Raw genomic sequence first — 26,335 nt, forward strand, 5'->3', positions numbered from 1 at the left:
TGGAGGGGGGTTCACGGTAAAAATCTGTGCAAAAAAAGAAAATAAGCCTTGTGTTCGAAATTCTTTGGACGAAAGGGAACTTTTGCATTTCATTATTAAGAGGAAATCAGTTCAATCCACATCAAAGTCATGCACCTTTATTTCATATAACCACATAACACACGATACAGGCGAACAGGTGATCCAGACTGGTGAACATTTTAACGTTTTAGATTGGCAATGAACGAACACAGACCAGGATGATGTGATTTCACCTTCCTTGTTAACCCTCTTAATACCGCTACCTCATTCACGACATACACGGACTTGCAGAATATAACAGCCAATGGCTGAGCAAGTTCCTTTTAACGCCGTGGTGAAATACAATGAAAATTAGAATAGATATTGTGCATAAAAAAAGAGTTGCCAACTGGAATGAGACTATATGAATAGTTTGGCAATTATAGTAGAGGTCGTATTTCTTATTTGAGTTTTTAACATTACAAATGTGTTTGTGATGATATTTGCCCCTACATCATATGGGAAATTGCACATTAAAGGGTTATAAAGCTTCTCAAAGAGACACTTTTGAAAATGATGCCCTTTGGGTTTTTTCAAAAATAAACCTTGCAGTTTTGATTAGTTTTTCACTAAGATGAATACATAGATGCAGGCAGTTATCCTTGATTAAGGGGGTGTCATCATCACCTTATTGCCTATCAAAGTTCTGTAAAACACTTTTATTAATCAAACAGATTAACTTGATGTATTTTGATCTGTTTCAGTGGTAGCACAAACAAAGAAATACATTAAAATGACACAATCATTCAGAGTTGTGTGATACTTATGACTACTATGTACTAAGATCTAGTAGCACAAGAACATAATAAGAAAACAAATTGTAGTTAAGCAGAGTTGGGGGTAGAGGGGGGAGGGGTAAGGGGGAGAGGAGGGGGGTTAGGGGGAGGGGAGGGAGGGATTTGACAAAATAGATCAACATAAACCAGCAGAGCTTGTATGGGATGAATACTTCCCATTGACTTGTGTGCATTGCGTGCATTCTCTATAGGGCTCACACTGGTAAATAATTCCCCATAGAGACGTGTGTTAAAATTCAAAATTCAAAAAATTCTGTAAAATAGCTGGGAGAAATGGGTTGTTTCATCTTCACTAACCTGGATAAGTGAGCTATACCCTGTCATCCATCAAATTTCCACAGCAGGTTCTTCGGCTCAAAGTCTGTCCAAGGGTCCGCAAAGCCAGACTACGAGTTCTTTTCACTAAGAAAAAATCACATATTTTCCGTACATGCACCCAATGAAATATAGTCCTTTAAAATTCCATGAGAAAAGCTTTCATCTTCAAACCAAAATGCAGTTTGTTGAAAAATTCATACTCAATATCTGCAGCTATTCAGTTTTATGCCAAACTGCATTAATGATTTTTAATTAATTGTTTTCTTCATATATTTTGGTATCTTTGGCACGAATTTGTGCAGGGGTCTGGGACATTCCATTTTATTTACAGGTGTGAGCCCTAGCGAGTAAAATCGCTCTTACCATGGACCCTACCGCAACAGGGTCCATGCTCTTACCAAAGCTATCTTCCGTAAATGAGAAATATCCATTAAAAAAAGAAAGAATCTGACGAGGCACTATACGTAGTCGATCTATGCATTTGAAACTTGTTACCACTAAGGTTGATTCGAGTATATTCATCTCCAAAGTCTATCCAATTTGAAAGCAGAACAAGCTTTCCACCACATTTTGAGGACCCGTACTTCTTTCAATGTATTTAAAAACAGCGTTTAATTTTTAAGCGGTGAAACGTATACCCTGACAAATGCGAGATTTGTAACGCAACTACATCATCGCTAATACACTGTACTTTAACTTATCGCATAACCACTGAGCCAGTCTTCCCGTTTCCATGGTAACATTTGCCAATCAAACCATGACCAACGATCATGCTCTGGGCAGGGGACGGAAAGAAAAGTGTTCAATACTACACTCGTCACCTCTTCCTACTTTCAAGCCATCGGGCAATTGCTAAAATTGGATTAGAAGTCAGACACGTTGTGACTGACACAGGAGAGTAACACGGAGAGAAAACGAGGGAACTAGAGAAGAGAGAGGGAGATATATAATTTGTTGAGATGCAGTACTATATATACTGATTTGTCTAACAAGAATGTTTGGTATAAGAGCTAAAGAATTAAATCGTTTCTCTAGTCCTCTCCCCCTATAGATTAAACTCAGTTCAGTTCATTTTCAATTTCGGGTGTTTTTTTAAAGACTTTCTAGTAATGACACTACTTCCAACACCCCACGCATGGGAAATAGAACGAGGTATTGCTGTCCATATCAAGATGTTATATCTGAGATGAAGCTGTAGCATGCCTTGCGTGTGCTACACTATTAATATGGTATCGGTATCGGTGATATCGGTAACGGTACTATCGGTAACACCAACACTGAAAGCAGAACTGAAAGCAGTTGTAGAACTGATATGTTATAAAGCGTTAGCAAGAGCAATTTGAAGGGGTATTTTCATGATGATGAGGACAGAAATCTTAACTTAACAAAAGTACATAACATAACATAATATAACATGAATAGATAAATACATAAATACATTCATTTGTTTTTCATATCATCATTATTTACATATATTATATAAGGGCTCGAAACTAACATTTTCTCTGTTGGCCCGTTCGGACCACTGCAATCTTTAAATCTGAAATTTTGGGGGTTCGAAAGAGAAATAATAGGGGCCCGAATCCACGGAATCATGACAATTCATTTTGAGTCTTTAGTGCCCGATTGGGCAACCAAAAGATAGCCTATTTGGGCACCGCTAATGCTGAGTCCTGATTATTATACATATTACATGAAATATATATATATATATATATATATATATATATTTACGATCCTTAGGTTTCCTTAATATCGTCCTAAATAAAGTGATATGACAAGCTGCTGCAGTCTTCGTGTCCAGCGACGACGGCACCGAAACTTCAAAAGTTCATACCTCTTGAACGCATTGTTCGATTGTTCTCCCTGCTGGAAAGAACACAGTGTCCCACAGTGTGAGAAACACAGTGTGAAATCTCTTCACACTGTTACATTCAAGCGTTTTAACAGTGTGAACACAATGTGAGTCATCAAGTCACAGTGTGAAACAAAGCATTACTATGTGAATACTCTGTGAAAACCACACCACAGTGGGAAATCATGTACACACTGTAAAACTCGACTATGTGAACACACTGTGTTCTTTCCAGTAGGGAGATCACACGTCACAGATGTGTTCTGCTGACATGGTTTTATTCATTCAATTCACATAGTTTTATATTTGGGTTAAATTTTCCTTTTATTTGAGCCTTCCAATCGTTTCCATGTTACTTGAAAGAATCCGAATCAAGATTTACAAAATGACAGTCAACATAGTACCAACTATGTACAAGAGTCAATTTGGTAGTTTCTATACAAGCCAAACGTTACTACGATGACATACATGCAAAATTGTGTCGAGTGCCATTATGAAGTACGATCTACTCTGATATTTATCTCATCTCGATGTGTAATTAGTGGAAAATTTGAACGTACACACTGAACGAATCGATCAGATTCTGTCAATGATCTAGAGTATTTAAAGCAGGGCTCGGCACTAACGGTGGCCCGGTGGCCCGGGGCCACCAAAAACGTAAGTCGGGCCACCAAAATTTCAGAAATGAAGAATTTGGTGGCCTGGTCGGGTTAGTGTGGAGCCCTGTTTAAAGGCATTATCTACCATTTGCAGATGAAGCAAAAACCAGTTTTAGTGCTTCAAAATAGTTCTGCAATTTGAGTTAGGTATAGAAACAACCAATGTAAAAAATTGAATCAGTATAGTCAATGTTAAGTATTGTTAAGTATACAAAATGTGAACAATAGTTATAACAATATTGTTTCTAGACTAAACCGTCCACAATTATGATTTATTGACAAAAATACTGATATCTCCTTATATTGTAGGCTATATTGCAAAATTTTATATGGTAGGATGATTGCAATACAACTGATCGACACATCATGATGCATTAAATGTGATATCTCGAACATTCTTGAAATCACTGCTTCCAATGGTAAGCATTACCTTTAATGATAGGGAAATCGGTAGAATAGCAAGCACATTTAGAGGACAATTCCGGACAAGTGAAAAGTTATTTTAAAAAGAAAGAGCGTTTTATTCATAGCACAACAGTGAAAATGTGATTAAAAAATCAGACAGAAATTAAGATAATTATGAAAATGTGAAATCCTGCTAATTTTCACAAAACAGTTTTTGACCAGTCAATATGGATATGCAAATGAGTGAGATGATGATATCATTTCACCACCCGCCATAGTCTATCATTCTTGCTATAGTCTATCATTTTGTACACAAAATCCATTCTTCTTGTTTTGTTCAAAAGCGACTATGCCCAAGTCAGAAATCCTAATAATATGTATGACTGCATGATCAATATTTTGGAGTTTTTCAGCCACAAATAACATTATGTTTTACACTTAAAATGCAAAAAAAAAAAAAATTTTCGCGGGGGTTAGGGGTACACAATAGAAAATTACGACATCATTAACTCACTCATTTGCATATTCATATCACCTTTTCGAGAACTGTTTTGCAAAAATGAGCTAATCCTAAAGATTTCATAACTTTCTTTTTGTTTAATCAGATTTTGATTTTCGTTGTGCTTTTGCAAATAAATTGCTGCCAAATGCTCGTTGTATGTTCTTATTTTAAATCATTCTATGTAAGAAATGTCCTTTAAATCATTGCAATCAGTTACTTGTCATATTTTGAAAGGGGGTGGGGAGGGTTGTGGAGGGGTGGGGAGGGGTGGGGTGAGTTTTTTTTTTCTATGTCTGCCCTGGACGCACGCACGTCTCTTTTTTAGCTCAGTGTGTTTGGGAGGGACTTGGATTTCACCGGGAGCTTTGAAGTTGCCGCGCCGACGGACTCGGCGCAGTCCCAAGGGGGCGACCGGTAGGGGTGCCGCGCTCTCCTCTTCGACTCCAAATTAGATTTGTAACTCGTTTTTCGGGCCCCGGGCACTGTTATGATACAAGATTAGGAGTTCAAGAATCAAACATGGTCTACACTTGGTCTTGCCCTTTCCTTCCTATTCTTCATCCCTCTCCTCCTTCTCTCCCCTCTCCCCCCCCCCCCCTCTCTCCTTCTATCTCTCTTGCTCATACTATTTGCCTATAGTTACAATTGCATACACACTTTAAAACCTCTAGATCTATTCATCCACGCACTTATTTTTCAAAACTTTCTATTTTTTACATCGTCCTATCTCATCCTTCAATCCGCCGAACATCACTCTGTCTTCCCACGACTTTCTATCTGCATAATGTATGCTCCTAACTATCTACAAATGACATTAAAATGACAATAGTACAAAATAATAGCGATAGTGGTGATAAAAAAATTTGACTGAGATAATAATGACGATATCAATATAAAAGGTAAAACATCAAATGATATGACAGATTGTCACATTATTATCATATCCACATTAAGTCTTTGCACCGCCATTATTTACGCTATTATGTTTATATATTGGCATTTTGAAACATCAGCACAGACTGCAATGAGATTAGTGGTGTTGTTGTTACTAAAACTATGATTATTATCATTATTGTTAACAATTTTCATCACATTAACGTTATAACCTTCAGTTTTGAAACCATTAAGATTATTTTCAATATCATCTGCATCATGAGAAGTAGAAGTAGTAGCCAAAGTATAGCATAGTACAGCCATACAGTATATCACCACATGAACCACGTGATCGCAAGGAAACCCATCACGTGACAAGACTTCCCACTCCTTTTTTTTTTACACCCTCATCTCGAGGAAGTACTTTCTCTCCTTTTAAGGGAAAGCAGTGAACCCTACAGGGTTGAATGTTTATCAACATGGTGACAACATGGAAGAAAAAACCCGAGAAAGATGGGGAAGCCTTCGAGGTTCAAAGTCACAGAGAGAGGAGCGTTGGAAACGCAATGAAATTAGCGTTAATCAAATGATCAAATTAGCTCCATGTGTTTTGATCACTTATTGTTCTTTTTGATTAAACACCGAGTGTATGTTGTGGCCTTGTTTAGAAGCATCGAAAAGGGCACAAAGAATGTATGGATGATATTTTCAAGACGTGTTGCGCTGTTTTCTACTTTTTTTCGGAAAATAGATCATTGCCCCTAACTAATTCGATAAGCGAAAAATCATCCAAATCAGGCTTCTCTTCCCTTCCAACGGGAGGGGGTCTTGTCTTCGTTGGATCTGACATTCTTCTAGGATACTATATGCAATTAAAAGAAAATAAAAACAATAACGGAAGAGCATGTAGGTTGAAATGAGTCTTTTTGATCCCCTCGAAGAAACAAGAAATGCAACTCATATCCGAACTGAGGGTTACGTAATTCTACTGTACTTAAATTTCAAGATAAAGAAATGCCTCTAAATTGTCAAATCAAATGAAATCGATTTTTTTTTTCCATGGCTAAGACCTCACTATCGCAGTATACGTGATTTCCTGTCTCTAAGATATGAAAACTAGAAGCAGAAGCAATAGTAAGACAAATAATTGGAAAAGTAATGCAAGGTGGAAACACAGTCAAAAATTGCTTTAATTTCCGTTCAGGTTCTGTTAGATTATTTTTAGTCATCTAAAGAGGAACAGCACTACTTTGTAAAGTAAATGAATCATTTGGGCATTGCTTTCATAGTTTGAATGTATTTCCATGATTTCATTTCCCACAACTTAGCGATATGTTCTCAATTCTCAGTGGAATCTTGCAAGACTAAAAGCCTTTACGTTTCTAAAAGTGACACATTGTGTTCAGGCGGTCTGGGCTCACGAAGGGGGGGGGGGGGTGAGAGAAGCCTAAGAAAGGAAGAAAATGAATTAGGATTCCACTGCCATAACTTAAGATAACACTTTTTGACAGTCAACTACGCTTAACCCTTAGAGCCCTTTTTTCGAGCAATTGGATCCATTTCTATTGATGGCCCAATGATTGAACAGGGCAGCGCAGGGTACTAAAGTAACATAACAATTATGAAAATAACTAGTATGTTAAAGGAGGGAAATGATTAGAATAATTGAATTTAGATAGTTCATAGTATTTCATATAATCAATATTTTGAATAAATAAATGAATGAGGTATTGTAATGAAAAACGAAAAAAAAAAAGAGTGAAATTAATCGCTTTTGTGATGAAGATATCATCACTGATATTCTCAATTGCTGCACAGTGTTGGGTTATTTACTAGGCTAAATTTGTTGAGAAACGTTGAAATCCTTGAAGTCTAACCAGAAGAAATCTGATATTTTTTAATGGCACACAAATGATAATAAGTGTATAGTTTTCGGTATCTTTTCATATTCTCTCTTTTTTGTCTACTCACTTCAATGACACCAATATCAATCAAACATTCAGGAAATCCCTTCCTGAATTATACGTGGGACAGAAGTTTATGTACTAAAAATGGAAATTGTCCGACGTTAGGAAATCAAAGGTCAACGAGTGATTATTCTCATTGTTGTCACCTCTGTTCGTACTCCTAAATTTGTATCCTTGTTAATTCCTAGCATGACCCCACACAGAAACTTTCTTCCATGCGCAATGCACGCAGCGCAGGTCCAATGCACACTATACTGGAAAAGATTAGCTCCAGTGACAGAATAGGAGCGCGACGCTTTATCAGAAATTAGGTTAACAAACCCGAAGTAGACAGTGACGGAGTAGCAAGAAACCTGGGTCTCGTGCTCTAGACGTCCATTTTATTTTGACGTGATAATCTAATGTGGTATCACTTCTCTGTTGATATCTGATCTCTGATGATATTGCAATATATGCTTAATCCACCTTCTCTCTTTTCTTGTCGCTTTCTCACTCTTCTTTCCCTTTCTTGCATCAACTCACCCTGCGTCAGGGAAAGAGTTTTGCATTTCAAAAGAAAACAAAAGTTTAGACTTTGAATGATGTCAGCAGACACTGAGACGGATCTGTCGAAATTCGGAGAGTTGGGGGTTCAAAGTGACAGGTGGTTAATTCCATTAATTGGTTGTTAATTGAGTTAATCTCTGGAGGGCGAATTGAGAGTGTTTTAGGCACGATATCGGGATATCAGTCCTCACAAAGATGGCAAAACTATCACGATCCTCACATTCTTTTTTTTTCACTCCACGTAGAAAATATCTATGTGGCTCTTGACTAGAGTGATAGTTTTTGAGGTTTTCAGCCTCTCTCTCTCTCTCTCTCTCTCTCTCTCTCTCTCTCCTCTATCCGTATATCAGCTATTCACTTATCTATCCATTTATATATATGTATGTATGTATCCTTTTATCTGTACAGTCTTATTCTATCTAAATCAATCTATTAGAAATACATTTTGTCAAGTTTTATTGTTATAGTTGTTAGTTTTATATTCCTTATCATTGTTGTAATCAGTACTGCCGTTATTAGTATCAAAGTGTTGCTGATTTAAGCGTCACAGAATTCTGACCACAGCCCACGCCGAGTGTGTTTAAATGCTCTTAGGTTGGTTGAAAGGCAAGGAAGATCAGGGGCCTGTTGCATAAAACTTGCCATTTGAATTTCAATGGTAACTACCGTCAAAATTAGGCGTCACAGCCAATCAGCATCAAGGATTATAAAATTTACCGCTAATTTGAAGACTTACCGCTAGAAAGGAGCGGTAAGTCCAGCGGTAAGGGTTTTACGCAACAGGGCCCAGATGATACTTATATTGTCTTGAATATTAGCGCGTTTGCCAAACTGAACAAGCTGATTGTCAGTTTGACATTTCGGTTATTATTCATCACAGAGTTTGGATGGTAGTGGAATTATCGAAGAAAAGAAAGTGGATTCCTGACGTTTACATTGTTTCCCTTTAATATGTACTTAAAATTGAAGAATAAAAGATTTAAAAAGCTAAACTAAACAAAATGTAACTTTACACATTACAGAATGAGGAGTCACTATTCCTTTACACTATTAAAAAATATGATTCAATATCAGGAATATTCATAAACTTAAAAGACTGACAAAGTACAAATTTATGAGAAAATTGTTAAAATATATTAATGATTACAAGCATTAATTATATCTTCAAGAAGAAAAGATGTCATTCTGACATAAGGCATTCGTGGGGGTGGGGTAGGATGCAAAGGACGTATAGTCACGTGACACAACAGTTAATCCATGACTTGGATTGTTAAGAATTGTCTTATTGATTACAAAAAATTACAAAGAATTACAAAGAAAAAATTGAAAACAATATTATCAAATATTTCTTGATTTATCAATTAGCAACTGGATATTATTTTCAAAAGAAATGTGACCTCAAGGATATATGTGAATATTTCATGTGAAATGTCTTATCGTTTACAGGTGATTCGAGTACAGTCATTTTAGATTTCAAATACGTTTTGCCATATATCGCAGTAAAGTTTTCCGCGCTCTTGTGATTGTATTAATGTCTCATAGAAAATGTATGAGTTTTTCTTCAGACGTCATTTTTTATTGTGTTTGTAATCATTTTAGCGCCTGTTGTTCGTCTAATTTTTCAATTTTGTCATCGCAAATAATGTTTAATTTACGTCACGTTTGTGTCAAATTGATCTAAAGTAGTTTGATTTTTTAGTACCCTTTGTCTTGTTTTGATTGTTTTGAAAAAGTGTTTGAATCCACTGTGCATGGGGGTATAGAATGTAGAAACTCACTCGCACATACAGAAGCATGGTTTCGAGGTACTTAAAGTATGGGGAAGAATGTTCGCTTCTGGGGCATATGTCATTTGATTACTATTTTAATCTTGCAAAGTTCATTATGTCAATTGAAATGTGTTTTTAATCAGCACTAAATACTTTGTTTTCATAAAGAAATTCTCTGTAAAGGTTGTTCTCTCTCTAATGTGTTGACTGAAGTAACCCAATGCAGCATATCATATGTTAATTTCATTCTCCATTTTATAACATGAATTAAAGCCTCAACAAACAAACTAAAAACTTCGAGTGGTTACCACAAAATCATTTGATTAGCTAGCACAAAATATGTAAACTCATAACTAAATGATATGTTAAGAGAAAGAAAGGAGTTATAAACAGTGATAGATCTTCAAGAAGTTATCTAAAGGGAATATACTCAAAGCAGAGTTCAGTTGTGCATGTCTTAGCGTCCGTGGTGTATTAAGGAAGATAAACTTTTACTCAGATATGACTGCATTATCTTTAACTATATTCGTTCGCTCCAAGTTATCTAGAAAGACTTATTGTGGTACCAAAGTAAAATAAACCAAGACACTGAGTTAAGTTGCTTGGAAATGAAAACAAAAGCAAAGGCAAAGGCAAAATTGTAGCATACCTGTACAGTAAAACATTTGTATGTCAAATGTCACCACTGTGGAAATAGCTGTCAGTGCCTTTCGCTAAGTATCAAGGTAGAGGGAAAAAAGCATAATACCACCTGCCGCTTCGCAGCCAAGTGCTGCCGCTATATTTCGCTGCTACCTACTTGAAAGACCTCTTAGGACATCCCTCATGTTGTTCTAACACCCGCGGACATACATGATTCGCAGAGCAGCCAAACCCTGTGCGGCCAATAATGGCCCTTGTTGCGGAAACCTATTCTGACCGCTTATGACAATAATTTCATTACACACTTCGCTCAGATTCGAGGGTTTTCAATCTCGTGCCATCTCCATCACCATCTAATCGCCACGTGTATATTGTTTGCATTTACGAAGTACTCCTGACCTTTTAACCTCTCAATCCTCAGTGGACGTACAGAAATCAGTTTCCTCCTTTTGAACTGAGAAAAAAAAAATCATTTGAGGGATGCTCGCTGAAATTTTTGAAGAGACGATACCGGCGCTAAATTGGCAATCTCTGTATATGGCTTATCATCGAGTCGGTGTGGGCAATCAGCGGATCCTTGTAAGATCATCGCCCCGATAGTTCCCGGTTCTGCGCTCCTTGGGGCAACGCTGCTACGCAACTCCGTCCCAATCAACTATATTTGCCGCAATATTGTTATCAAGAAATTTGGCAATCATAACCTTGTTTTTCGCAAATTTAGGGCATGACTTGACAGCTTTTGAAGGCAAGACAGTGTGTAAATACCACGGCCAACTTACAACAGTATCTATCGTCCTTGGATTACGGATTTCATCCCATTTGCCAATACTTGGTTAGATTGTGAATTGTTCTTCAGCTGTGGGGAAAGTTGTTTACGAGGAGGAAGAACGATCGTTCAGCGTTCAATCTTAGAAGATGATGGTCTCGTGACTGGGTACACTTTATTTGTATTATGACACAGTCCCACAACTAACTCTACACAACCCTGAGGCAAGAGCGAGAGTGATACTGATAGCTAGTGAATCGGGATTACAACACTCTTCGGCTCAATTCACTTGTCATTCGGCCACGTTGGAAGGAAATACATCACAGTTTCCTATGTACAGAATGATTTTTAACAACACCAACGGGCAAATGCCCGACGACCTCATGTCGACCTTGCACCAAAAATTGCCGTATGTGGGACTAGGCACGGGTGACGAGGGCCCCGGCGGACAACACCAGCTGCTTCACCACCAGCGGGCCATGTCGGCAGGGGGACTCTCGGCCATGAGTGCCATGGCGGCATCGCACCGCGGCATCATGAGCTACAACACCGAACACTCCATCGAGGGCATCTTGGGCGGAGCTCGGTCGCGCTCGCTCAGCGGTTCGCCAGGTAAGATGCAGGCAATGTCAACACTCACCCGCTCACATACCAGCTTCCTCACCCGTTTCCTCCCCAGGGCCCACTGATCCATGCAGCCTGAAAGCCGGCTCAACCACGGCAGAGTTCTCTTCCTACAAAACCTACACTCCTGTTGCGACAACTGGGTTTCCTTTCACCTTATTCCTTCTTTGCCATTTCTTCGGTTGTTGTACCTTGGCCGTCTGTTCTTGGTCTGTCATCATTCGCTGCATATGGTATTGTTTTGATACGATTCGTGCTTTTGGCGAACGTCTAAATCTCCACTCAGTTTATGATGAAATCGGTGCGTAAGCGTTTCTGAAATCGCCAAATTTGTGTTGTTTACATAACGTTACAGATTTGTTCAAGCACCTATATCTAACTACAGAAATTCATGCGAGGAAATTAAATTCCATAAAGCTCATGTGTCTGTTTCTCTGGCAAGGAAGTGCCCAATGGTGCTCTTCCGGTTGTACGGGATCTTCACCGGGTGGTTACGGGTCGCTACATGCACGGTGACATGCAAGATGATTATCAATCGATCGTAATAAATTGGGTTCTGTGTTAGTTAAGAAAAATTATGATCATTCTGCTGATTAAAAACAATCACCTGAAAGAGTATATATTAGAACGTAACAGAATATAACTCAACAGCACAGATGGAGCTATATATGTAGTAGGTGAAACTGTAATTACAGTTATAAGTCTCATTGCGATTTTCCTATGTCTAGACAGCTGCAGGCGATTCCTACAACCTTCTCCGCCACTGAAAAAAAAAAGAGTCAGCCGTGGTCAGTTGGTCAAGTGAGCAATGAGCACCTTTTTTAATCATTGTACATAGATATATGAAGAAATTTCAGTTCGTGCCAGTCATACTGTTGCCAATATAATTATCAACCTTCACATGCACACAGACATATTCAAGTAAAGTCTGAATGTACTTAGACGCCGTGGAGTTCAAACAGCCACATTAAACTGAGCAATGTTTTACCATGACACCGTTTATTTCGTTGTTTTTATGATCATGTATGATAAAATCGCAAATTAAAATCTTTTTAGGAAGTAATTCTACATTCAGATCACTTGGAGTAAATTGGATCATTGTCTTTTCTTTTTATTGGACCGCTAAGGCTCACGTAAATCATGTTAATCATACTCGAGGTTACACACTGAGTGTTGGCAGACAGCATGTCTCGTAATATGACTAAGAATATCTATGAATATATTTATCAAGAGATGAATATCTCTCATAGAATATATTCTGAAGCTAAGAGGCATTATTCCGTTTTTCATCCCTCAGTTTTTGTGAGGTAGTCTGACAGGTGTGAATTAGACAGCGTTTGTTCCAGATCATTAATTGCCGCTGGTAATTATTTGGATTTGGCTAGATGTAAACAGAGCTTGTCCTTTCCTGATTACACGTAACCACAAAGATTCCATTCATACATCGTATCGGTTTATGGACTTGTAGCTATCGCTCTCAATAATTGAGTGCATTTTGTTACATCCTTTTCTATTATGTTAATTGATAGTGCTTTGATTTTGACCTTTTTTTCTTGTTCATACATTACAGATACGTATTGTCCATTTAAACCAATGATAAAGGCTCGATTTTTCACTTGGTTCCATAGTCATTTGCATGTCTAGCAGGATACTTTTAGTATAATTTGGTCCTTACAGATGCAATGGACAGTACATGATATTTTTTCTTTTTCTGCAGGCATAAATCACTTTAATTCATAAATGCGTCTGATAAAAAAGAAGAAAAGATTGTGTGAAAGTGCCAAAAATATACGAACAAGAGTTTTCCACCTAGATACTGACTTCTTATCGGTTATTTTCAAGAAGGCGAGATCTGCGATGAGAGGTTTGATCATGTGACAGTAATGTGGTCGTTGCTATATGAAGAGGACGTGTAGCGCTGGAAGTTTCTTGAATGATTATTGACGAAAGAAAGATACAATGAATTTTTGTCTGTTATGATTCGTCCATTATGCTTTGGCGACCAATGCCTTGCCCTTTAAAATGTTGTCAACGAGCAATAGCTTTATCAGTCCCACCCCCACATCCCCCTGTAAATCTACCTTCATTAGCCCATTTCCACCCTCAAAAGAGCTCCGCCCCACCCCCACCTCCGAAAACCTGAAAAAGAACAACAGAAACGGGAAGAATAATGAAGGAAAAGGGCGGGACAAAACAATAACATTCTAGATTGGTAGACTAAACACTCACATCAGTTTACACAGGTATCATGGTGAAATATTGCACAAAAGATAAGATTACACAAACTTGTTATTTCCGGGCAAATTATTTCTTGTATAAGAAGAAGAGGGAGAGGATATATCACTCGCCGTTTGACGTCATATTATGAGGCGAACCTAAACAGGTGTTTGACTGCTATTATATCAGTATTTTACACGTATTAAATTCTCATTATGAGATGATGTTACACTTACTCCTGTAGTAACTTCTCATTATGCATTTTGACTTGTTTGTTTTGTTCTGAATTGTTTTTAAGCCACATCAATCGGTCGTTTTGGTGGGTTTTTTTCAACATGAAGCCAAAGAAACATATTATTTCTCCTTTCTGCTATCATGTAGCTCGCGTCCTTTTTACGTTGATACCGCTACATCGAATGGTTATGATCATAATCATCATTTCTGATGCAATGTTTTTGCATTCGAGCTGCTTATGTGACCCAAATTATGAGCGGACACAGTTTCAATTCTTCTAGAAGAGCGATCATGTCAAAACTTTTTTTTTACTCGGGTTGAAAAGAAAGTTGGCTCAGAGTGAACTGCTATTGTATTGGTTGGCATCCGTTCAGTATTGATTGTCAAAATGCTGGCTTAAATGTCTCCGGTGAATTTGACAGCTCTCGACGGCGCGCTCCGTTCCTATGTTCAATATCTTGGCAAAGTTTTCTTGTCTAACAGTTGCCGCGTCCTGAAATTAACCTTTCATGTCTTCCTAATGTTCGATTAGATAAAATCAGTGTTGTATTACGCAGTGATGGGCTAAAAAAAATCGTTGCTATACCAGATTTTTTGATCATGTATCCTGATAGTGATTTTGGGAGCAGATATGAGAAGAGGATTTGTAAGCTGTTGATCTTTTTCCTCATTGTAAAAGAGGAATTACAGTCCGGTTTATAAGTTTGAGTGATTAGAAAGAGTAAAATCTTACTTGCACAACAGTGAAGAATTGATCAAAATCGAATGAAAATTAGGGAAGTTATTACACTGTGAAGTGTTGCTAAAATCTGCAGAACAGTTCTCGTACAATTGATATGAATATGTAAATGGTTGAGCTGGTGATGTCATCACCTCACAATTTTCCATTGATTGTGTACAAACAAAAATTACAAAATGTCAATGTTTCTGTTATTGAAATGTAATATATGACGTACATTCCTGGTTGATTTCAGAATAATGATCAGTTGAATATATCAGGATTTAAGATTTATTGCGTTAGAATGAAAAACTGGAAATTTCAGAATTTTATGCACACACTATATATTGCAAGTTGAGAGGGGATGACATCATCACACTTCACTATTTGCATATTCATATTGACTGGTCAAGAACTGTTTCCTGAAAATTAACGAAACGTCAAAATTATCATGATTTCCTTTTTTTTCATCCGATTTTGATCAAGTTTTCATTGTTGTGCTAAAAAAAAATACTCCTTCTTTTCATACCATTTTCAACTGCACTGGAACTTCCCATTAAGTAGACCCTTATTGCGGCTTTCTGTACTACGAAACAACTGTCTTCGCAACACATTTATGTCATCATATTCATCCATATGAGACGTGCAACGAAAAAAATCAAAAGTAGTAGCTACATGCCGTTAATTTAACATTGATGACGTTATTCTGTGTTATAACATGATGCAATTCTTCACAAAAGGCCTGAATGACTACATTTTCTAAGCGTAGTCAATGTAGATGCACTGAGGCCAAAACAGTAACTGGGATGATTATTTTTATGGTGAAAGTCTTGATAACAGCACAAAAGAATAAGGACCTTCAGAGTGGAGTTTTTCATGGCACAGCTTTATTTCCTAATGTGCCTCTTTTCCTACGCATTTACTTAGTGTTTGTATCATCAGATGAGTTTTGTATTAATTCTACAACATAAATTGGAAACAAACCTATTGTCTATACCCCTCCCCGCTGTTTATGCACTGTATCTTTTTCTCAGTCACAAACAAACACGCATTTTTTTACTCTCCATCTCCTCTCCATCTCTCTTCCTTTCTCTGTTTCTCTGCATATCTATCTAATCTCTTTCTTTTTTCATAGAAAAGTCATACATATTTGTCGTGCGTGAGAAGGTGGATGTCATATATGGTGAAAACGATCGCTTCTCCAAATAAGCTATGTTGCACACTCATGATAACGACATAGCCACTTCCATCGTGAAATTTGCAGTACATCATTTAAAACTGTTATTGAGGCTTTTTCACGAGCTATGACGAGCGATATGGACAAAGTCCTACTCGTTCTTTATCCTCTAATTAATATGCTCTGGAGGTTTGGAAATCGCATCTGCGCGCGAGCTGAGCGAATTCGCACGCCTGAATAGGAGTGAACTTGGATCTGGCCTGATGTATTGTTTCAGATTTCTTTCACATGCTTTCCGGGATAGGTGGTGAAACGGACTGAGTGCAGCCATCCCATTCATAATTCCTTCCTCGTTTGATAGGCGTTGACATGCTAGCTGTATGGGGGTATGCGGCTGGTGTGTTTTCAATTATAGGAAGATAGAAAACACATATCACCAAACCTGAAATCAACATGCAAAACACTATGCTAATCACTACATTGACAAACATATTATAGCACTTCCAGTTTGTTAACTGACGTCTAAAATATGAATGTGTAGATATAAGCCTTTGACTTTCTGCAGGAATATTTCCTTACGAAGTTTTCTCTCTTTGTTGTCGCAACTTCGCGTTGCCAGAGGTTCGTAGCACAAAGTATGGAGTCTTATTCCTCCATCTCGACGAGTGCTCGAGGCGTTCAGGTTTCATATTGTTATCTCCCACTGTCCGCCCAGATCTCGTCATCACAATATGAGAGTGAGAGAAAGAAACAGCTCATAGATATATATGAAACAACCATTATGTCGATTTTCTTGCTACTTTACCCTGGTATCTTAGATGGGATGTGATTTAGGGCAGAATCCCTCAGGTCGAAGGTCAGTAAAGGTCTGTTAAAATGTTATTTAGCAGCAAGAACTTCAGCCCAATGTCTAGTATTATACTTTGTTAGCAAAGATAGACCCATTTGGAAATTTATATTAATGAAATCAGGGGATGAAAGGGTAAGGTCAAGCTCAAAGTTCACTGAACTTTACTAAAACAAAACGTCCATTTTCTAGCCATTATTATGAATGGAAGTAGATAATCGAGTATGACCAATGAGTACAAAATTGGGTATCTGTTCACCAGTGTAAAAAGGGGATAAGGTCAATCTTATAGGTCAGTGGTCAAGAAAATCTCTCACCAAAGTAATTGAGTGGCCATACTTGTTGCGGAATTGTGTGATTAAGCTAGGCATCCTAGTCGATTGCTGTGATAATGCTTGTAAGATGTGATAAAAACGATCACTAGGCCTACATTGTCTGTAACGAACTTGGAAGCAACCTTAATTTGAAAGATTTCACCTTTTTTTCTTTTCCTTTACGGTCTGTGGCGAAGATTTTGAGAATGACATATATGCCAGCTATCACCTTCATGTATAAATGGTATCGATAGCTCTCTGGGTAAGTGTCAAGTTGTGTATTTGGCACGAGCAGAAGACGTTCAAGCACAATTGAATGAATGAATAGGATTATGAAGCGGTTGAAAGCACCACAGTTTTTCGAAAACAGGAATTCTATGGCTCTGAAAGTTTTAAAAAAAGATTAAAAAACAGCTCAATAGGAGGTTACAAGTCCTCCTGTGGCCAGTGAGCTACCAGATATATTATGAACATCTTCAAAAGCAAAATTCGCGAATCAGTGATCATGTTCTAAAATTGATGTGGAAGGTGTTGGTTTTTTTTTAAAACTCTGTCAGCAATGTTGTAAAACTCAGAGGAGGAAAGATAACGCAGATTATGGTCAAGTTACAATAACTTACTTGTAAGAAACTTGCCAGTATTTCTTTAATCTTTACTCTCTCTCTCTCTCTCTCTCTCTCTCTCTCTCTGTATACATTAACCGTTCGAGAATTGGTGGTGCTAATAATGATCAGAAGGGTGAAATTGACAACTGTAATCTACAATGCAGGGGAGTGATAAAACACTAACAAAATCATTGTCTTTATCATGAATCTTGATGTAATAGCTTTTTATAGTTAAAGTCAAATGAGAAGAATATTCTCTGTCAAGCAGCGTAAAGATGATTTTGATTTAAAACTTATAGTTAATTTTGACCCTTGTAAACGCAAAGGAAACAACGGAAAAATAAAGAGAAAGTAAAAAGTGATTTCATTTAGTGTTCCCTTTAAACGATTCTTCATATTCTTTACCCATTACCGAGAAATGCAGAGTGACCACCCTTCTCCACCTTACAAAACTGAGGAAAATGACATGTCCCTCTTAATTTGTTCACCATAATTGTTACAACCTTATCTAGCCATCTTCAAAAACTACTTAGCGTTGCGCAGAGTGTGTACACGTAATCATACCTAATATATGACAAGCAGTGCTCGTGATACGAAACACGCCTGTGCATCTACTCTGGATGGAAGAAGGACTGGGCAAAAAGTGGAAGAGAAAACGCGCCACAATGTTCTCTCCATTTTAATCCGGAGTCGTGCCTGAAACAAGTTGTGCGTGTCCATCTACTTTGAGGCCGGTTGTTAAATCGATAATTGCCGTCGAATTGGGAATGATTTATGATTTATAGAATCTGTGATTAGAATTGCGTCGCGAATGTCTCTACCAGGTTCTATTACAATTGCAGGAAGAATGGCCATGGTCTGTTACATTGATATCTTGGGCAGAAACTCAAGAATATTGCACCCATACCTAATAAATATTTCTGAGATAAACAATATTGATTGCATGGTCTCCTACTATTGAGGGATGTCTCAAGAGAATAAGACAGCACAGCATTGGTTTACGCGATGTGTAAATAAAAAATTATTTCAGACAATTCGCTACATCTTTCTTATTTCGGTGATTTTTTGTTTGTTCTTGTTTTGTTTTTTTAGCGTTTGTAACAAAAGCCCAGTTCTATACAATGTAGTTGTTATCCCTTCTAAATCATGACTAAGTCAAGATTAGTTTATTCCACTTTTTGGAATAATCTCCGTCTGTTTGTAAGGCAAGCAGCTACAGTTAATGAGTTTCAGGTTAAAAATTCATCGTCTTAAAAATGTTTATGCCACTTGAGTTTGAATTATGTATGTCATGCCTATTATTTTGTAATGCGCAGTAGAGTATGTTATCATAGTAGTTGCGCGGTATAAGTGTCTTTTATTGTTAAAATTATCATTATCGTTTTTATTGTTATTATTGTTATTGTTATCACTATTATTATTATTATCATTATTATTATTATTATTATCACTATTTGACCGTGCGGTTATAAGTTCTATAATAAATGTGTCATTTTACCAACATATACTTTAATTTGAATATGTAATTTTAGGATCAAACTCTCTTTTAATGAAAGTGTGCTCTTTTTACCCTTATTAAATCTGGGGCGCTTGTGCTGTTTAAATTTGTGACAAAGTCTCTCAGGATAATCTCTCTACTTTAAATGTATCATGACCATGATCAGTCTATGGCTATGATAATTGCATACTTCAAGTTAAATTTGCTCCAAAGTCATGTCATAAACATTTCAATCTTATACTCCACAAATCTTGCATGACTGCCTCCTGTCAATATTTATCATCAAAAAATAAATTTCACGAGATAGAGTCTTTTTAATATGCTTCATACACCCATAATATTAAGTCTTTGGCTCAGCAAATGTTATATTGTTTTGATCAAACTGTGATATAACGTGTTAAATTTTAAGTTTGACATTCTTTTTTTCGGGGGATGGATATTCTGAGTTGAGATCCAAACAGAACTTTACAATATGTTGCACTTTTCTTTAAGATTCCAATATGTCTATATATGTGTAATGCTCTTTTGGCCTGCATGGTAATATATACGTCTTGTCCTGGGCAAAGTGATGTTTGTTTGTTGTTGTTGTTTTATTTTAAATTTTTAAAATTTCTTTCGATGTTTTCCTTTGTTGTTGTTTGATTAACTTCAATAAAGTGATGATGACAAATGAGTCGCTATCAGCGTATCACCTATTGTGTTTATCTCTATTATATATATTAATAATTTATATCTATTAATTTTTATATATTCTCTCATATAATATCATGACTATGAGGTTATACAAAAGTCATTCTGATACGTGTTCATCTCAGCTTTCACCGGTTTAATGAAATAATACAGTAACAGTAGGAATGACAGAGGATTAAAGGTGTATCGGTGAGAGCAGGTATAGAAGAAGCGATGGGAATGATAATAGTATAGTCATGGTATATCAGTAAAAGTTGCAATTGTATCATAGGAGTAGCATAGCAGTTGTAGTAGTGGTAGTATCCTAGTAGCAGTAGTAGTATAGTAGTATCCTAGTAGCAGTAGTAGTATAGTAGTAGTAAGTAGTAGTAGTAGTAGTAGTAGTAGTATAGTAGCAGTAGTAGTAGTAGTAGTAGTAGTTGTAGTAGTAGTAGTAGTATAGTAGTAGTGGTAGTAGTAGTAGTAGTTGTAGTAGTAGTAGTATAGTAGTAGTGGTAGTATAGTAGAAGTAGTAGTATAGTAGTAGTGGTAGTATAGTAGAAGTAGTAGTATAGTAGTAGTGGTAGTAGTAGTAGTAGTAGTAAGTAGTAGTATAGTAGAAGTAGTAGTAGCAGTAGTGGTAGAGGTAGTATGTATGGTAGTAGTAGTAAAGTAGATTAGCAGTAGTATATTCGCAGTTACTGGATAGAGGTAACAATGCTGACAGAAATATTTTGAGTGTTAATAGCCATTTGGTATTAGTAATGTTGACTGTTTTATTAAAACATAGAAGCAGGGCCATGAGAATGATTCGAAAGACGATGCACACAACACACGTGCATGTCGACAAGGACCGTCGTCAGTTCAATAGATCAGTCCGTAGGGTAACACGATTCGGTTGCCAACGTGACTGCACACGATCGATAAGGCAGTTTGTCTGGTTAGCGTCAAGAGACAATATAGCAGAAAAGAAAATTTCATTATGATGGATAATTCTACGTGCAGCGTTGGCCAGGCATCGCGTCAAATCACGCCGTGTCTCACACGGTGTATTCTTAATTCTGGGCAAATCCTCACGTAGTGAAACGAAGGTCAAGATTTAGTCACAGGCGCGTCGTGGCGCGACACGATGCGCTCTTTTCCTAGCGGCAGGCGTCGATCGTTGGCGATACACGAGAGTTCATGGGTGGGGTCTTGCGGTTAGCGCCAAAAAACATGAATAACCATGGCACACCGCGAGCAGAATGACCGTCAGATTAATTTGGCAACTTTGTAACCACAGGTTTTATGATGTAAGATGATGGTGACTTTGATGCACAGGATTGTCACGTATTCACACCTCTTTGGTGTCATGTTGTTGTTTTTTTATTTACCTTTGTCATTCACCTTTGTTGACGACTGGACCAACCACATGAAGTTCAAAACAACAAACAGTAAGGCTTATCAATGTTTTTCGCCTATTCATTGCCCATTAGGGCACATAATCAAACGATGGCACCCTCCGTTGATAAATATAGTATGTCGGTTACAAGTGCGTGGGACGATATTAATTCGCACGCCAGCAATGCGTGCTTTGGTTACTATCCCCTTCATCCATTCAAAGGCTTGTGACAATAAGATTGTTACTACAGATAAGTGGTAATAGTATTCAGTAGTTCATTCAGTAGTGATCAATATTTAGTAGTTCATTCAATAGTGATCAATATTTAGTAGTTCATTCAATAGTGATCAATATTTAGTATAATAGTTCATTCAATAGTGATCAATATTTAGTAGTTCATTCAATAGTGATCAATATTTAGTAGTTCATTCAATAGTCATCAATATTTAGTAGTTTATTCAATAGTGATCAATATGCGCAAGTGGCGCTTGCAGCATGTCATGATTCTCAGCGATGTTCTTTTGATCACTACAGAGAATCAAACCCGAACCTACACACAATGCACTCACTCCAGACGCGAAGGAGCATATACAGCCAGCCATGTATTCTTCTCATGACAACCGAAGCAACACTTGACTTAGCAACTGGGAGCGCATCCATACACCTGAGTAGAAAGAAGATCTGTTGATAAGGCTCGAACCTGGTCCTTCATATCGAAGTATCAGAGGGCTATCCTCTTGAGGAGGAAGCCTCAATATCATAACCATATATGACGCTTTAAAAAAAAAAAAATCTTCTTTGTTATGTACTATAATTCTTATGTGAGATGTATATTACATTTTGAGTCATTTTTTTTTTTTTTTGGTATATACTTCTTTCATTCTGATTTGAAAGTACCTTAAGCTGAAAGACCAAAAAAAAACATCTTATTGGAAACAAAGAGCATGTATTCAACTGTCTGGCTATCTAGGAGAAGATCTGCACAAAGTAAACTTTCCCCACCCCCCCCCCCCAAAAAAAAAATATATATATATATATATATATATATATATATATATATATATATATGTATATATATGACATCATTCTGTTTAGTGTTTAGTAGTCGGGAGCTCCCCTTGACAAAAACATCAACAATTGTATTACATGATTTTTCTCCTACCAAATACAATCGCATGTAATTTCATCATACCCATACCTGTAATGTAATGCTACTTGCAAGTATGAATCATTTTATCAATAATCATTTTGTCAATAATCAATCAATCCAAGGAGGTATCTGCGATTGATCAATCTAATGGCAAGATATTGCATGGTGCTTATAAAGTGCAGAATTACAAAAACTCTCATGCTTTGAAACATTTTCTGTTATGGATTGCCTACATTGATTGTTGGTTTATTCTTCGTTCTATCTGATTCTCTGTCCTTCTCTTGTTCTATCCATCTCTTTGTCCATCTGTCTATCCCGATAAAACTCTCCATACCGACCGTCAGCTGTTTACTTCGTTCACTCGTGGAACTTGATGAGTCCGCACGAAGCGTCAGCTGAAAATGTCACTACTGCTGATAGATGGAATCAAACGAGTGATTGTCTACCAATCACGTGACCCTGCCAGACATTCGGATGCGACTGTTATCCGTTTGTCAGGCTCGATCCTCTCCTCTTTGACTTTTTTTCTCCTTCCTCCCCCCCCCCCCTTTCCCCTTCTCTCTCTTCCAAGCTCTCTCAAACTCTTTCTTTCTCGCCCTAGGTTACGATTTTGGCAGCTTTTCCCTGTTTGCAGTTTTTCTGCCTTAATTTCAGGGTCCGATGGAAAAAGAGATACTCGTTGAATAGTAAACAGAGTATCTCTGTTTGGCAGATTCGCATCAGTCAATGCTTCTATTCATGGCGCTTCAGGGAAGAGGGTGGGGGCGAGATGATCTATAAGGTTTGTTCTTCGAACAGAAACTGTCGGTATCATGGCCGGGGCGTCGCCAAAAAAGGTGCGACACAACGAGTTTAACTGTAACTAGTAAACCATCCAAGTCGGTCTAAATAGAGGCAGCTAGACCCGAAAAAGAGGTGAAGTCGCGTCGTCAGTATGGCTGATGATAGGTGACGTGGGAAAGTCTATGAAGTTTACAAAGTTTTTGAAAGGACCTTTTGACCCACTACTTAAAGTAGTAGGCAATTCGTCGATATCTGGTTACAAAGCACACAGAGTAATAAGCATTATGGGATTGGACTAAAAGATCACCCTTTAAGAAATGAAACTAGCTTCAAATTCTGATTTCTATTCTTTCGTAAAATGAATGAGATTTCTTCAAACAAACGAAACACACTTTACTTTCTCTCACAACTTTGCCACAATAACTATAACGTAAATGGAACGATCGCACATATGATTTCCTTTCTTTGCCAATGAATATACTGCAGGGTTCATCAGCAGGTAGATTTAACTTATAAAAAACTAATGACTGTTTATGGGGTGTTGGGGTACCTTCTATCTCTGTCAAACTCACCAGTTCCTGAAACTGGTTTTAAAGATTGTTGAAATATCCCCAAAGAAAATGAAACTTTCCTTTCTGTCCTTAACTTGTGTGATAGACCTTATAGAATTTCTACTTTGTGACGGTAGTGATGAATTTGATGGCGTGGAGTGTCTCTGTGTTTATGTTGATAATGGTATTGACAATAGCCGTCATCATCACCGTCATCATGCAAATCACCGTCGTCATTCAAATCATCATCATCATCATAACCTTAGCTATAATCATGGTAATAGTTCTTGATAATAATAATAATAATACACGTAACAACATAAAATACACATTTTCCAAACAGCAAGAAAAGAGGTCCTCATGTATCATAATCTTAAAACTTCTCGTCTTCTGCTGATAAAAAGAACGAATATTTCGGTTGGCATAATTAATCGCTCCTCCGCGAAGAAGTATCCAAGCAGGGCTGCATTACGTAAACGTTACGTTTGAAACCAGTCAAACAGTCAAATGTGTGTTCTATTCAGACGAAAGCTTAATTACTTATAAAATTCTTGTTTGGATTCCAACTTGGGTCGTTTCCGCGATAGATCTACAAATCACGGGTATGGCAACACGGAGAATTGATTTGCTTTGGTTTTATTCGATTCAACAGTGAGTGTCGATTTCGTTGGTTCGATATTGCTCTCGGAATTACCGAACACATCATACAATGTCTTCAAGTTCCACAAAGATTGCACTCAAGGCAAGTTGGTAGAAATGGTCGGGGAAAAAAGTGGCCTGTGATAATTTTACTAATCTGGGAGATTACAACATAGGCATCTATTTCTTCCCTCGTTGTCATCCTTACCCTGGTGAAATCAGCAAAGCAACCGGGCGAGAGTCCCGGGGGCCCTCGTGTCTTGTATCGAGAGCCTTCTGATTAATCCTGAGGAACATCGGATGGACACGACAGGATTTGAGGTTAGGCCATACGTCCTACGAGGGGTAGTCAAGACGTTTAAAGGTAGAATTTGTCGATATCTGAGTTATGAAAGAAGTCAGACATAACATCTCATAAAAATTAGAGTAATCAGTCATTGAATGATAAGAAAAGATGATTCAACTATCCTAGAGCCAATGGGTCCAAATCCCGTTGAAATTGAATCTGGCAGTCTTTCCGTGGTACTGATCTCTGTGCAAAAAGAATCTTGGAAAAATATTTGTAAGAACAGCCAGGGACAGAATAGCTAATTTTTATGAGATGTTATGTCTGACTTCTTTCATAACTCAAAGTGAAGGTTGCAAAAAAAAGGGAAACCTCTTAGCAGCCTGGTCATATTTTCATAGCAAATCATCTTCTAACCAGTCTGTTCCTGGATGTGTTCAGAGCTTTGATTTATTTTTAATGGTTGAAAAACTACCATATTTTTCACTTTGCTCAACCGATCTTTAAATATATATATATCAACCTTAATGATAAACCTGCGTTTGTACAGAAGATATACCGGAAGTTTATTCAGGGTGATCACTTTCTCACTTTGCCACACTAAAAAATTAACAGGGAAGGAAGGTCGACTTGAGGGACGCCAAAAACATAGATGGACAAACATTTTATATCAATTTTAACTAGCATTTTGAAACCTTGGTTAATTAATTGATTACACGATTAGATTGGTCTAAATTCGAATCCTCGGTTATTGAATAAAAGCTTCAAAAAAAAAAACAGAGAAAGACATCATACAAATCCTCCAAAGCTATCAGGAGTATCGACAATCATACAGCACCTCATTTAATATTCACATTTCTGATGCTATACTGCTATAACGCAAGTTGAACGCTGCAGGATATGTATCTTTAAAAAGTATATACTACCTGAATACAGTCATGTCTGCAGTTTTCTTATTCATAATTAAGTACACACCAATTGATCAGACGTCCAAGCACTAATATACATAATAATATGTACATGTCATACATATGTACACATCGATAATAACCTATGACACATAACACATAACCGAATACATATGCCTAAGCATGCCTATCAAGAAACAACGCAGCTTTTTAGAAAAACAGTAGAATAGAATCAGTGTAAATAGACAACTGCAGATATGATTTAGAATTTTTATGAAAATAAAATTGAGTTGTATAACGAATATGTCCCTAAACAGCAGTAAACAACAAAAGGATAGATATTCACATAATAGTTGAGACTAAGACTTCTAAACAGACATTACATTGTTAGAAAATAAATGTATAAAAGAAGTTATAATAGAATTAATCCCTTAAGCAAGCCATGCACACAATACATGAGATGACAAGGTTTTCCCTTTAAAGTTGAGGAAGAGACTTAAACACTGAGTCACGGTCAGTTCTTTCGGCCTCAGGAAGCCCGTAGGTCAGTCCTGGGGAGTGACCAACACGAATCA

At 37.3% G+C, this 26,335-nt stretch overlaps 1 protein-coding gene across 1 annotated transcript in view; it reads left to right on the forward strand.

The window, feature by feature from the left end:
- Positions 1 to 11,491: 11,491 nt before the first annotated feature.
- Positions 11,492 to 26,335, forward strand: part of LOC139736369 (uncharacterized) — a 120,040-nt gene continuing 105,196 nt past the window's right edge. Inside the window, exon 1 of the mRNA XM_071647125.1 lies at positions 11,492 to 11,771. Coding sequence (XP_071503226.1) covers positions 11,492 to 11,771 — 280 coding nt within the window. The remainder of the gene's footprint in view (positions 11,772 to 26,335) is intronic.

The sequence above is a fragment of the Diadema antillarum genome, unplaced genomic scaffold, assembly GCF_040938485.1.
Source record: "Diadema antillarum isolate AM-2024a unplaced genomic scaffold, OU_Dant_1.0 seq00000641_RagTag, whole genome shotgun sequence".
Taxonomy (NCBI): domain Eukaryota; kingdom Metazoa; phylum Echinodermata; class Echinoidea; order Diadematoida; family Diadematidae; genus Diadema; species Diadema antillarum.